This window comes from Chiloscyllium plagiosum, chromosome 4 (genome assembly GCF_004010195.1).
Source record: "Chiloscyllium plagiosum isolate BGI_BamShark_2017 chromosome 4, ASM401019v2, whole genome shotgun sequence".
In the NCBI taxonomy this organism is placed as follows: Eukaryota; Metazoa; Chordata; class Chondrichthyes; order Orectolobiformes; family Hemiscylliidae; genus Chiloscyllium; species Chiloscyllium plagiosum.
In genome coordinates this window covers 120902349-120916570 of record NC_057713.1, presented here as the reverse complement: position 1 = coordinate 120916570, position 14222 = coordinate 120902349, and the positions used below count along the sequence as shown (strand labels likewise).

General features: G+C 39.5%; 1 protein-coding gene across 7 annotated transcripts in view; it reads left to right on the top strand.

Moving 5' to 3' along the window:
* The window catches only part of LOC122549363 (A-kinase anchor protein 7-like), a 44345-nt gene that overhangs the window by 5097 nt on the left and 25026 nt on the right, over positions 1-14222 (top strand). For all 7 annotated transcript variants that reach the window (XM_043689062.1, XM_043689057.1, XM_043689056.1 and 4 more), the window contains exons 3-5: positions 1991-2148; positions 3382-3518; positions 11037-11206. In XM_043689062.1, coding sequence (XP_043544997.1) covers positions 2065-2148; positions 3382-3518; positions 11037-11206 — 391 coding nt within the window. In that variant the 5' untranslated portion in view covers positions 1991-2064. The remainder of the gene's footprint in view (positions 1-1990; positions 2149-3381; positions 3519-11036; positions 11207-14222) is intronic.

Below are 14222 nucleotides of genomic sequence, written 5' to 3'. Positions count from 1 at the left end.
GCCCAATACATCTTCCTTCCTAACAAGTATCTCCTCTAGCTTACCAGTCCGTTTCACACTCTCCTCTTCAACAATACGGTCCCTCTCATTTGTAAATTCTGAAGAAAAGTACTCATTCAAGACCTCTCCTATCTCTTCCGACTCAATACACAGTCTCCCACTACTGTGTTTGATCGGACCTACCCTCGTTCTCGTCATTCTCATGTTTCTCTCATACGCATAAAATGCCTTGGGATTATCCTTGATCCTATCCCCCAAAGATTTTTCATGCCCTCTCTTAGCTCTCCTGATCTGTCTTCAGCTCCCTTCTGGCTATTCTGTATCCCTCCAAAGTTCTGTCTGAACCTTGTTTCCTCAACCTTATGTAAGCCGCCTCCTTCCTCTTTACAAGACATTCAACCTCCCTCATCAACCAAGGTTCCCTCACATGACCAACTCTTTCCTGCCTGACAGGTACATACATATCAAGGACACGTCGTATCTGTTCCTTGAAAAAGTTCCACATTTCCACGACATCCTTCCCTGACAGCCTATGCTCCTCAGATCCTGTCTTTCAGCATTTACCCCAATTGTAAAACCTACCCTGTTGCACGCACCTATCTCTCTCCATAATCAAGGTGAAAGTCACAGAATTGTGGTCACCATCATCAAAATGTTCACCCACTAACAAACCCATCACTTGTCCCGGTTCATTACGAAGTACCAAATCCAATATGGTCTCCCCTCTGGTCATACAATCTACATACTGAGTTAGAAAAGCTTCCTGGACACACTGCACAAACACCGCCCCATCCAATCTACTTGATCTAAAGAGCTTCCAATCAATACTTGAGAAGTTGAAATCGCCCATGACTACTACCCTGTGGCTTCTGCATCTTTCCAAAATCTGTTTCCCAATCTGTTTCTCCACATCTCTGCTGCTATTGGGGGGCCTATAGTAAACACCCAACAAGGTGACTGCTCCTTTCCTATTTCTGACTTCAGCCCATACTACCTCCAAAGGCAGATCCCCCTCGAACTGCCTTTCTGCAGCCGTTATACCACTTCTAATTAGCAACACCACCGCCCCTCCTTTTTTACCACCCTCCCTAATCTTATTGAAACATCTGTAACCAGGGACCTCCAACAACCATTCCTGTCCCTCTTCTATCCATGTTTCCGTGATGGCTACAACATTGTAGTCCCAGGTACCGATCCACGCCTTAAGTTCACCCACCTTATTTCTGATACTCCTTGCGTTAAAGTATACACACTTGAATCCATCTGTGTCTGCAAGTATTCCCTGTCAGTGCTACCTTCTCCACAGCCTCCCTACATTCTTGGACATCCTGACAAACAGCTAACCTACATGCTGGACTACAAGTCTGGATCCCACCCCCCTGCCAAATTAGTTTAAATCCCCCCCGAAGAGTGCTAGCAAACCTACCTCCCAGGATATTGGTGCCCTTCTGGTTCAGGTGCAACCCGTCCAGCTTGTACAGGTCCCACCTTCCCCAGAATGCAGTCCAATTGTCCAAATACCTGAAGCCCTCCCTCTGACATTTACTTTTCCATTAAGTGAACAAAATGAACACTTTTTTTTTCAAGGAAAAGATGCTTTTTCTAAATGCTATTTAAATTCAGATTGGTGTTTCATTTTAGCTTTGAGATGAATTCCACAATTTCCACCCATTTTACTGTATTTATCAAAAATAAAATTTAATGTCTAGTTAGCAAGGCGAAGACTTGAAGATTTCCTGCTAATTGTAATTCAAGTCCAGAAGAAATGTCACCTCACTTGGTAAATATGGAGTATTAATGATTAAAATAATTTGTGTAAATGCAATGTTTTTATTCCTGATGTAACATAGACATGATATAATTGAGCTAATTGTTTTGCTTTGATTTATCAAGTACAATGTCAAACACATTACAAATGTTGTTTGGAAATAATGATGTTTTCAAGTTATTAATTGAATAAAGCTGTCTTTTGTAACTTGCTTTGATTTAGTTCACAATAGAGTAAATGTGCGGAGAACATATAAATCCCGACGTTCCAAACAGAAAAATAAAGTGACTTGTGAAATGGGAGAGAAAAATTCTACAGTGGGGGAGAGGAGGAGGAAGCCACCAAACTATTTTGTTTCCATACCAATGACAAACCAGCAGGTACAATGAACCGAACAGCTAAAACTGTATCCTATGCTTCTCAGCTGTATTGCGTTTGGAATTATTTTTGGTGTTTGAAACACTAGTCTTGTTTAGGTTGATGTGACTTTGCTGCAGTCAGCAGAAAACTGTTTTTGTTTTTATAAACCCAGAGAATGCTGGTGAAACTTAGCCGGTCTGGCAGCATCTGTGGAGAGAGAAACAAAGTTAATGTTTCAAGTCTCTTATGACTATTCACCTCTGAACTCCACGTTAACCCGAATCTGCAAGTCATACATTGTCAGGCTACTCTTTACTACAATGTCCACTAATCTACATTGGCTTTCCATCTGGTGGCAGTTCCTTGATTTTTAAAATTCTCAGATGTTTGAATCCTTTCGTGACCTCTTTTCTTTTATCACCTTTTTTCAACTTCAGAATCACCCAATAATGGCCTCTTGCACATCTGTGATTTTATAATTTTACCACTGAATCTGTTGAAGCCCTAAGCTCTGGAGCTGCCTTGCTAATTCTTGGGATCTGTTTTCTGAAAGATGTTCTCCTGGTCTCCAGTTTGAAATACTGCTCTTTAAAAGCTTTCCCACAATCTGCCTATCTCCACATACTCGAGGGAAGTACCATGTGGCAATTCACTATTTCAAAGGCAAATTATTGTTGAAATTTTGCTTCCGTGATATCTCCTTGATTTGTGGACATTTTCTAGCTAGATTTATATTTGATTATTTAAATCCATGTTTTGTTTTAATATTTAGTGAAAATGAGGTGGTTTTCTGCCATAAGTTTGAAAATATTTTGTTACATTAGGAAAGATCTAACTTGCGTTTCATGTAACTCTATTTCAATAGATCAAGTTTGTGCAAGTTAACAATCTGCTATCTTGTTTTGTCACTTATCTGTGCCTTTTTGACTGAAGATGACTTAGAGCCTGCTTTTAAACTGAAAACCATTGGCATCACTGTAGCTGCAGATATTGCACTTTCAGCAGTAGATGAGGTGGAAATGCCCCAATTTTATGCACTGTGCATGCATCACAGAGAAAAGATGAAGACCCAGATTAATCATCCAGCCATTATACTATTGTATCCAAAATAGGAGTTCAAATATGCTTTTTATACAAACAAGTTGATTATCCAATTCCAAGGAGCAATGTAAAATTGTACTTTCTCTTCTATATTTACACTGATGAGATGCGTTTCGAATCCTATCTGTTAAACCCCTTTTTACTTGGTACAGATTTTGGACAAAATTGAGGAAATCCAGGAACTACTGGTGACTAAAGAACCCAAACTGCTTCCAGCTATGATTCCTGTTGGAAGGATGCATCTGACTATTGTTGTTGCTCACCTAAATACTCCAGCAGAAGTAGAGAAGTAAGTGCAAATTGATATGGTGGAGTTCAAAGATTCTTCATTCCCTCCTTGCCCCACCATCTTGATTCGAATGGGAATATGTTAATGTATGGATCCAAGATACTCAGTCCACTTATTTTAACTGATTATGACTAACTTTCAAAGATGCTACATTGACTTCAGTAAGGCATTTGACAAGGCTCCCCAAGGGAGACTGGTTAGCAAGGTTAGATCTCGGGGAGAACTAGCCATTTGGATGCAGAAGTAGCTTGAAGAAAGAAGACAGGGTGGTGGTGGAGGGTTGTTTTTCAGAGTGGAGGCCTGTGACTAGTGGAGTGCCACAACAATGCGTGCTGGGTCCACTGCTTTTTGTCATTTATGTAAATGATTTGGATGTGAGCATAAGAGGTATGGTTAGTAAGTTTGCAGATGACACCTAAATTGGAGGTGTAGTAGACAGTGAAGAAGGTTACCTCAGATTACAATGGGATCAGATGGGACAATGGGCTGAGGAGTGGCAGATGGGGTTTAATTAAGATAAATGTGAGGTGCTGCATTTTGGGAAAGTGAATCTTAGCAGGACTTATACACTTAGTGGTAAGGTCCTGGGGAGTGTTGCTGAACAAAGATCTTGCAGTGCAGGTTCAAAGCTCTTTGAAAGTAGAGTCGTAGGTACATAGGATAGTGAAGGAGGTGTTTGGTATGCTTTCCTTTATTGGTCAAAGTATTGAGTACAGGAGTTGAGAAGTCATCTGGCTGTACAGGAAATTGGTTAGGCCACTATTAGAATATTATGTGCAATTCTGATTTCCCTCCTACAGGAAGGCTGTTGTAAATCTTTTTTGAACCTTTCAAGTTTCACAAGGATGTTGCCAGGGTTGGAGGATTTTGAGCTATAGGGAGAATAGGCTGGGGCTGTTTTCCCTGGGGCATCAGAGGGTGAAGTTTATAAAATCATGAGGGGTGTGGATAGGATAAATAGACCAAGTCTCTTCCTTGGGGTGGGGGAGTCCAGAACTAGAGGGCAAAGGTTTAGGGTGCGAGGGGAAAGATAGAGACTTAAGAGGCAACTTTTTCAGAGGATGGTACATGTATGGAATGAGCTGCCAGAGGAAGTGGTGGAGGCTAGTACGATTGCAACATTTAAAAGGCATCTGGATGGGTATATGAATAGGAAGGGTTTGGAAGGATATGGGCCAAGTGCTGACAAATGGGACTAGATTGGATTGTGATATCTGGTCGGCATGGATGAGTTGGACCGAAGGGTCTGTTTCATGCTGTACATCTCTATGACTCTATACCTCTAATTGCAACCTTTTTAGGCTTTGTTATTTCATGATTTTTTTTTTTTAGTATTGGAGATGAGGTATATTTTAAAAGGAATTTTGGTTGCAGCAACAAAAATTAGAGTAAAGGAATTAGATGGATGTTCTCAAGGCCAAATTAGTTGTTAAATTTTAAAGTATCACAAACTGATTCAACAAGCCTCAAGCCTATGGTATAAAGTGGTCAACGTTCAGATGGGTTTTCAAAAAAAGATAAAAGGACAAAAATAATCAGTAAGTTGTAGTAAAATGTTACTTTTATTTTTGCATTGATAGATGGTGGTCTTAGCTGATCTTTGCAGAACTTTTTTTGCTATATGTAAATTACTTGAATTTTGGAATCCTGTTGAATTTTCAACTCTCATAATTCCAGTGGAGGTGTACAAACCATGAGAATGATGAAAATCACCTGAACATTACATGACATATAGTGGTGCTAGAATCTGAAGTTTTCAAATGTTTCTGGACTGAGTGTTTACATTTTAAAGATGAAATGAAGTCATATGACTTGTCAGCCAGACTCAACTACATGTCTGGGTAATAGATCTGCTAATAGAGTCATAGAGATGTACAGCATGGAAAAAGACCCTTCCGTCCAACCCGTCCATGCCGACCAGATATCCCAACCCAATCTAGTCCCACCTGCCAACACCTGGCCCATATCCCTCCCAACCCTTCCTATTCATATACCCATCCAGATGCCTTTTAAATGTTGCAATTATACCAGGCTCCACCACTTCCTCTGGCAGTTCATTCTATACATGTACCACTCTCTCTCTGGGCAAAAGTTGCCCCGCCCGTAGATCTCTTTTTTTTTTTTAATTTTTCCCCTCTCACCCTAAACCTATGCCCTCTAGTTCTCGACTCCCTGACCCCAGGGAAAAGACTTTGCCTATTTACCTCTATCCATGCCCCTCCATGATTTTGTAAACCTCTATAAGGTCACCCCTCAGCCTCTGACACTCCAGGGAAAACAGCCCCAGCCTGTTCAACCTCTCCCTATAGCTCAAATCCTCCAACCCTGGCAACATCCTTTATAAATCTTTTCTGAACCCTTTCAAGTTTCACAACATCTTTCTGATAGGAAGGAGACCAGAATTGCACGCAGTATTCCAACAGTGGTCTATCCAATGTCCTGTACAGCTGCAATTTGACCAATAAAGGAAAGCACACCAAACACCGCTTTCACTGTCCTATCTACCTGTAACTCCACTTTCAAGGAGCTGTGAAACTGCACTCCAAGGTCTCTTTATTCAGCAACATTCCCCAGGACCTTACCATTAAGTGTATAAGTCCTGCTAAGATTTGCTTTCCCAAAATGCAGCACCTCGCATTTATCTGAATTAAACTCCATCTGCCACTTCTCAGCCCATTGGCCCATAAAGCCGGAATGGTGAACTGCAGGTATCAAACATAAGTGCGCTGAAATGGTGCTATAAAATAATTATCAGTTTGTTGCTTATCCCTATATACTGTTCAAGTCAACATCACATTGGCACAATTGCAATACAAATGATAAATGTGTTTTTGTCAACTTGATACAAAGTCAATTGCATGCCAAATTTGATTGTCTAAAGAATTGGGGTAGAAATTGTTTTAAACTAACCCAATAATTTAGTTGTAATAGTTGAATAACTTTTCAAAGTCTTGCCATTTTGAAACTGATTTTAATCTTTTGTAGTCTTTAACAAATTATGCCAAAGTCAAATGCTCTGAAAACAACAGCAAAAAATTGGGTTTTAATTGGTTGTTCATTCATTTGGAACTCTCCAGTTTTATGAAAAATGATTGTCGGTGGCACAGTGGTTAGCACTGCTGCCTCACAGCGCCAGAGACCCGGGTTCAATTCCCGCCTTGGGCGACTCTCTGTGTGGAGTTTGCACATTCTCTCCCTGTGTCTGCGTGGGTTTCCTCTGGGTGCTCCGGTTTGGAGCACAATTTAAAAATGTGCAGGTTAGGTGAATTGGCCATGCTAAATTGCCCATAGTGTTAAGTGAAGGGGTAGATGTAGGGGAATGGGTCTGGGTGGGCTGCACTTCGGCGGGTCAGTGTGGACGTGTTGGGCGGAAGGGCCTGTTTCCACACTAAGTAATCTAAATGATCACTCATCTCTCCCCCGATCTTCCTCTGCCCTTGCCAGATGTGCTGGAATGCTGGAGAAGGTTACAGCTGAAACTTGAGGTCTCTCTCCTCCTTCCTCATTTTTCTCCTGCAGTCATGTTACTGAAGGAGTATATACAAAACAATGCCATTTTAGGAACAAGACCTATGGATGTACTTGTACAAATTTTCAGTGGCAGGCTGCATGAAGCAAATGTGATTTTTTTTTTTTTTTTTTTGCTTTATTTTTAGTGGCATGGGGTTCCAAACCAAGCAAATTTTATTGCAAACCTTTGTAAAACACTGGTTTGGCCTCCCATCTTAACATACGCTGTTCCATTATTATCCTTATGTTTATCCAATGAACGATAAACATATGGTTGATGATGGGCAAAAGTGAGGACTGCAGATGCTGGAAACCAGAGTTTAGATTAGAGTGGTGTGGAAAAGCACAGCAGGTCAGGCAGCGTCTGAGGAGCAGGATGCTGCCTGACCTGTGTTTAGTATAGTATAGGTTAGATGGGCTTCACATCGGTTTCACAGGTCAGCACAACATCAAGGCTGAAGGGCCTATACTGCACTGTTATGTTCTATGTAGCATTGTCATATGTTTTGCACTTTAGAAAAGATGTCAAAGCCTTGGAGACTGTGTCTGTGTGGTAGAGATTTCTTACAATGTTCTAAGGGAATGAGTGTCTTCTGTACTGAAGAAGTTGGGTTTACTCTTCAAAGGTTAAGGAGAGATTTAAGATCATTCACGAGTTAGAGAGATTAATGAAACTTGGACAATGGCAACTTCAGTTACTCACCCAATGAACATTAAGATGATTCTATTGCTGCAATTGCAATGTGTTAATTAAACATACTTTTTGTAATGTAACCAAGAGGGAGGTAGATTAACATTCAAAAGTTTTAAAAAAATATTTGAAAAGGGAACAATTGCATGTATGTGTGAGAAAAGCAAGCATGCTACTATCTGAGTGATGTTTTGTGCTGCTGGAGAATCTATAAATATTTTAACTTCATTCTTTTTCTAGTAGTTGGTAAAAGCACATGGTAGATGAGCAAGACCCCCTCCTAACTTTGCTTCCTCTCATTTCCTACTTTGATGTATCTTAACCCACCTCCACACTTTTTGTATTTGACATCTTGAAAGATCCACTTTCTTGCCATTCATCCAACAAACTTGTCCCCTCCCCTTTCCATCATTAAGGTGCACTTGCTTTGTATCTCTCCAGTTCACACAAGTTCCTTATACCACATTCACAAATTGTTCTTGTTCTTTTCATCCTCTTCCAAGTTGTATGGTGGAAATATTGTCCCTGTTTATTTGGATCTACTTCTCCCTGCCACTCATGTAAATTAACTGTTTTTATGTATTTCTATGGTTGACACAGTTTAACAGAAATCAGATAATGATCTCTGCAGTTGCTGCTTGAGTTGAAAGAGCTGAATACAATGACATTTTCAAAGAAACCTTGATCAAAATGACGGAGGTTAATAAATGCTGTTTGTAAATTTAAATTGAAATTGCCTCTTGATGTTCTAATGTTTTCAAGTTGTACTTGTTATCTCAATGCTGCCTTATTTTCAATTGTCTAGCTGCGCATGTTATCATTGACTTAAGACTCTCAAATCAAATTGCTTTGTGACCCACCCCCTGACTGAGCATGACGAATTCAATTTTTTAACTAAGCAGAACTAGGAGTAATTTAATTCTAGTCACTCTTCAGTTTTGTAGACCAGGATTTTTAACCAAGAGTCCTTTTTAGGATCTGCAATGAAGTTTCAAAGGATAAATTCAAATGCCACTGATTAGCAAGAGAGGCTGAGAGTAAGGTTGAGTCAGAGGGTCATGCCTCATGCATGAGGAAGATTATTTCTGGAGGCCAATCACCTTAATTTCTGGATAATATTGGCAGAGTTCCTCAATTGTTACATTGGAGATGGTTACTGCCTGCATTGTCAGTTCCATTTATAAACCTTCAAATACTGAACCTGTCCATGTCTGCATGAGCAACTTGTCAATATTGAGACCTAACTCAAAGGTGACAAGTAAAATTTGTATTACACACTAGGCAATACTCATCTGACAGGAACCTAAGAACACTTCTTGATATTCAGTGGGATTATTGAGCTGAAATTGCCTAACCTGGGGTTGACCACTTACCTGCTCTGGTCAAGATTTTAGTATGTAGTGCATGACTCACCACCCCTCATCAAAGCCTCTCCACCGCTTACGAGAAGCAAGTTAAGTGTGCTGGGTTATTTTCCACTTCTGGATACCTGCAGCTCCAATATCTCAGGCTTAACATCAATTCAAGATACAGCAACCTACTTGATTTTCATTTGTTCCCCTCCAACATTGTTATAATGGTACACATTTCAAGCAATGTCTTCCAGATGAGGTTTAGTAAAGGCCGAACCCCACATGTCTTCAGTAGTATGCTACAAACCCTTGACTTTTTCTGTCTAGAAAGATATGGGCAGAAGATGCATCAGAGCACCAATCCTTCAGATCTCCAAACCTCAATGTGACAGCACCCCTTTTAAAGCAATTAAGGATAGATAATGCTGGCTTTGCCAGCAATATTTTCATCTTGTGAATAAACAAACATCTTTTTAACCAAAGATTTTAACCCTAGGCTGAGCTTGCAACACCCTGTTGCTTCTATTATAAATAACACCCATTATCGCCTCGCCTGTTTCTATTTATCTACTGAAGATATGCACTTAGTCAGATATGTTATAATGTGGTCGTTCTGTTCTCATGCAAATCTTCTGTGTTATAAGAAAATTGTGTAATAGCAGCACCATTTAAACTAATGGGGCCAAAATTGAGTTAAAATGAATACATGCTTTAAAAGTTCGCGCTGGAAAAGGTGTCCCTGATTTGTCAATTGTGTTAGTGAATTTGCATTAATGCAACGCATGTAAAGCAGAATGACCTGTATCACCATCCAACTTGAGTATTGTCATTCAATACTTCTCTCTGTTTCAAGTGCATTTAATTTATTATTGCAAAATATCAGTAATTCATCTATACTGCCAGATGTTTGATCAGATCCTTTGCAATTCTAGGTTGAAAGTTAATTAGATTCAGGATTATCATTTTTTTTTTAAATCACTTATCTACACCTTGCTTGGCAATCTGATTAACTTTATTTTGACCCTCATCCTTAAATTTTGTGTACAGCATTTAGAATTGAATTTAACCTCCATAGATTTGTTAGCATTCCCCTCATTCTTTTTCAGTGGATTACCCTTTTTTATAACCCAGTCCTCTTAATTTCAAGAAACTGTTACCTACCTTGGAGGAGGTGATGGCCTTGTGGTATTAGCACTGGATGTTACTCCAGACATCCAAGTAATATTTTGGGAACCTGGGTCCTAATCCCACTACAGCAGACAGTGGAATTTGAATTCAATAAAAATCTGGAAAGGGGGTGGCATGGTGGCTCAGTGGTTAACACTGTTGCCTCACAGCACCAGGGACTTGGGTTTGATTCCAGTCTTGGACAACTGTCTGTGTGGTGCTTGCAAATTCTGTCCATGTCTATGCCCCCCTCCTTCCATAATCCAGGGCTGTGCAGGTTAGGTGAATTGGTCAGAGGTAGGATACAGGATTATAGGGTATGGGAATGGGTTTGGGCGAGTTACATTTCGGAGGATTGGTGTAGACTTGTTGGGCTGAGGGGTCTGTTTCCACAATGTGGGGACTCTGTGAATTAAGAGTCTAAGAATGACCATGAATCCATTGTCAGAAAAATCCATTAGCTTCACTAATGCTGTTTAGGGAAGGAAACTGCCATCCTCACCTGGTCTGACCTACACATAACTCCCAGACCCAGAGCAATGCGGTTGTCTCTTAATTACTTAGCTCAAGTTTTATAATGTGATTTGTTTTTACATGTTGGTTTTTGGTGAATTAATGAAAGATAAGGACCAGGTTTGATTTGGAGGTTATGAAGTCATGCAACTTTTTTTTATTTAAATAGTACTAAAATTCTACAGATGTTAAATTTTGGTGCAGACACATGCTTGCTAGTAGTGGAGTAAGAAATCTATTTGCATAGAAACTAATTGTTGTAATATTTCTTGTTTTTTTTCCCAGAGCTGTGTCAGCACTGCAACAATGTAAGAGCAAAGTAGATGCCATCCTGGAGGGAAAACCTCTAATTCTGCAATTCCAAGGAATAGGACAATTTAAAAACCAGGTCCTGTTTGCAAAACTATCAGAAGATACTAATGAAAAAGTAATAGCTACTCTGAAAGCAGTGGCTGGTCAGTACATGGTTCTCTGGTTGATTGATTGCTTTGAATACCTTGAAGGATTTTTTTCATAGGTTACATTATTATACTATATTACTATGTGAAAGGCTGTCCATCTTTTTGTTTCTGTGTAAGTTGGTTACAAAACGAGGAATGTGACTCAAATTGAATTAAGACATTTTTGATATTTTCCCAGTGATCCCTCCTGTTATCTTGTATTTGCCACCTTTACCTTTATGTGGTGGTGGTGGTAGTAGTTTGCATTTTTGTTTTGTCTTGGGTCTACCCAGGGATTTAAGGAAGACGATAAACCACCATAGAATATATACATATATACACCATAGAAATAAATCTTGTTCATGGATAACAAGATTTATTTGTTTTAAAAAAAAACACACCAGGTTATAGTCAAACAGGTCTATTTGGAAGCACTAGCTTTTGGAGGGCTGCTCCCTCTTGAGGTGATTAAAAGCTAGTGCTTTCAAATAAACCTGTTGGACTGAAACCTGGTGTTTAATTTTTAACTTTGCTCACCCCAGTCCAACACTGGCTCCTCCACATCAAGATTTACTGTATGATAGCAATATGTACAATTATAATTTTGAGACAGCTAATTATTGTGACTTTTGGAAGCTGATGTGGATACATCTCTCTGAAAGCTCGAGTAAAACTCATTTGTATCAGCCAGAGGGCACCACTCATCCTATTGTTGTCTCACAATGTAACATGAACGTTACCCCCTGCAGAATGATATTCTTTTACAATATCTACTCCCAAAACCTTTCTTCACTGCAGTTCATCCATTTATATAATTGTGTAGATAATTACCACTACCCAATCTTCCTGTGATTCCTCCCAAACTCTCCTCTTAATTGCAGATTATTTGAATGTATCAAATCTCAGAATATGCATTCGTTAGACATTGGAAAAATAGTAGATATTTTGCTTTGCGTTCATCTTGACACCGATCGGTGATCATTTCTCTGGAGAATCTTGACGCACTCTGGTATCCTTAGGAAAGGATTTTTTTTCAATTTGGTAGGCATTGTTGGTCCATTATCTTTTCTGGGAGACTGTGAACCCCCAGTATTTCCTTTGCTGAGCAACTCTTCTCTGCTAATTTAGGTTGTTTTATGACATCATATAATGGACCTTTTTATAATATTGTGGATATTCAGACAAAGTTTCTTTTCCTATGTTGTGGATCTGTGGACATTGGTCTGGCTCCCTTGTAGCATGTCTCCTTTTGAACTGTTGACTTTAAGCTGGACATATTCAGATATCTGTTCCAGTTGTTTACTTTCTCAGCCTTACTGAAGGATTGTTGCTCATTTGGTTCGATTGTCTGAAGGTGATTCGGGACAGTTTTCTGAATTGCTCAAATAGGTTGTGATGTTCCCGTTGTCTGCATTCACTTTGTCTTAAAGGAATTTTAGTTTCTAATTTGCCTTCAGTAATGACCACAAGTGTTTTCCAAAGTTGATAGTCCTCTCATAATTGCAGATCTCCCAATGGAATGTGAGATCTCTGGCCACCACAGCTGACTGAACCTTTGACAATACACCTAGCAATACCTTTTGTACTCTTGGTGTATCCTTTCCAACACATCTTTGCAAAGTGAAGCTAGAAAACTCATTTTCTGTTAAACTCAAATTATGAAGTCCTGTTGGTAAGTTAGGGCTATGTTCTTGGTTAAATTGTTGGATTTTTTGGGTTTGGCTGTCTTTGAAAACCCTACTGAAAATTACAGCACAGTCTCTGTCACTCCTCTGTTCTTGTTGGATTTGGGGTTGAGCCTCGTCAGCTTGTTAACCAGCTGTAAGAAACCTATGCCACTGTAGTTAATTGTAGTTTGCTTCTTTTTGGTTTACTATGAACCTAGGAACAATTATGTTTTACTTGAGTTTCCCTTCACTTGGTAGGTTGACAACCTTTTTGTTTCTAGACTGGTTCTTTGTGAGGCAGTCTAATTCCACCTCCCCCTAAGGAAGTAGGAATTGTGACATGCATGTAGGCTCATTGGTAAACTGGTTGTGAACAATGTGTGTTTTCAACTGTGGTGTTGCATAACTTGTCAAATAGCTGTGCATTATTCCACCAATGCCACTTTTGTTATGGACCAGATCGACGACACTTCAAATATATCAAGCAGATAGCTTAGACCGTAACTACTTATTTAAAGATAAATGTGAGGTGCTGCATTCCAGATGTATTTTGATTAGTCGTGCTCCTCAGCTTTAAGCAAAACACACTTTTTAAAAAATGTTTACTCTACAGTTAAAATATAAACGAACAGTTGGCCTGTTTTTAACTCTATTCCGTCAAGTTTTCTAATAATAAATTATTTAACAACTAACTGCAACTCCAATTTTGTAATGCCCCACAAACACACATTTGGCAAAGGCAAATTCAGTAAAACTGATCTCTTGCTGCCAGAATTGCATGTGAGACCAAGAACCAAGCTTTTAGTTGTAACAGAGGAAGACTCTCAGCAGCTCTGTCAACCAGCTTCAAAGCCCTAGCAACTCCTGAAAGCCAAACTAAAACCCTGGTTCTGTGGGAGCCTGACCCCCACCCATTCATGCTGCTTCTGTTGTTCCACTTTTTTAATGGCTTTTTAAAAAGCCTCACAAGCTATTTACTTTCTTGCCTCGGACAGTTTTTCACCTATGGCTGAAAACCTCCTTTTCAAAAACAAAAGTACAAAATATACCCATCAAAGCTGTAGTATTATTACAGTCTCCCTTCTGTAGGCTGGAACAGTTTTAGCCATGTAACTATTCAGAGAGAATAGTGACCTTCGCAAGGTGCTCAGCTTATGTTCAGGATATCAATTGGCATCAAAAAATTCCATAAATTATGGATCATTGGGTTTATTCTAAAGGAGATTGCTTAACCGTATTGAGCTGCATGTGTAACTTTTTTTTTAATCTGCGGCTTTGTTGTCCTACGTCTGCACTTGATGTTTGAGGCAATGCTGTATCTTAACAGTTGCTTTCATAAAGTCCAATCTCTTGTATTCAAGGTC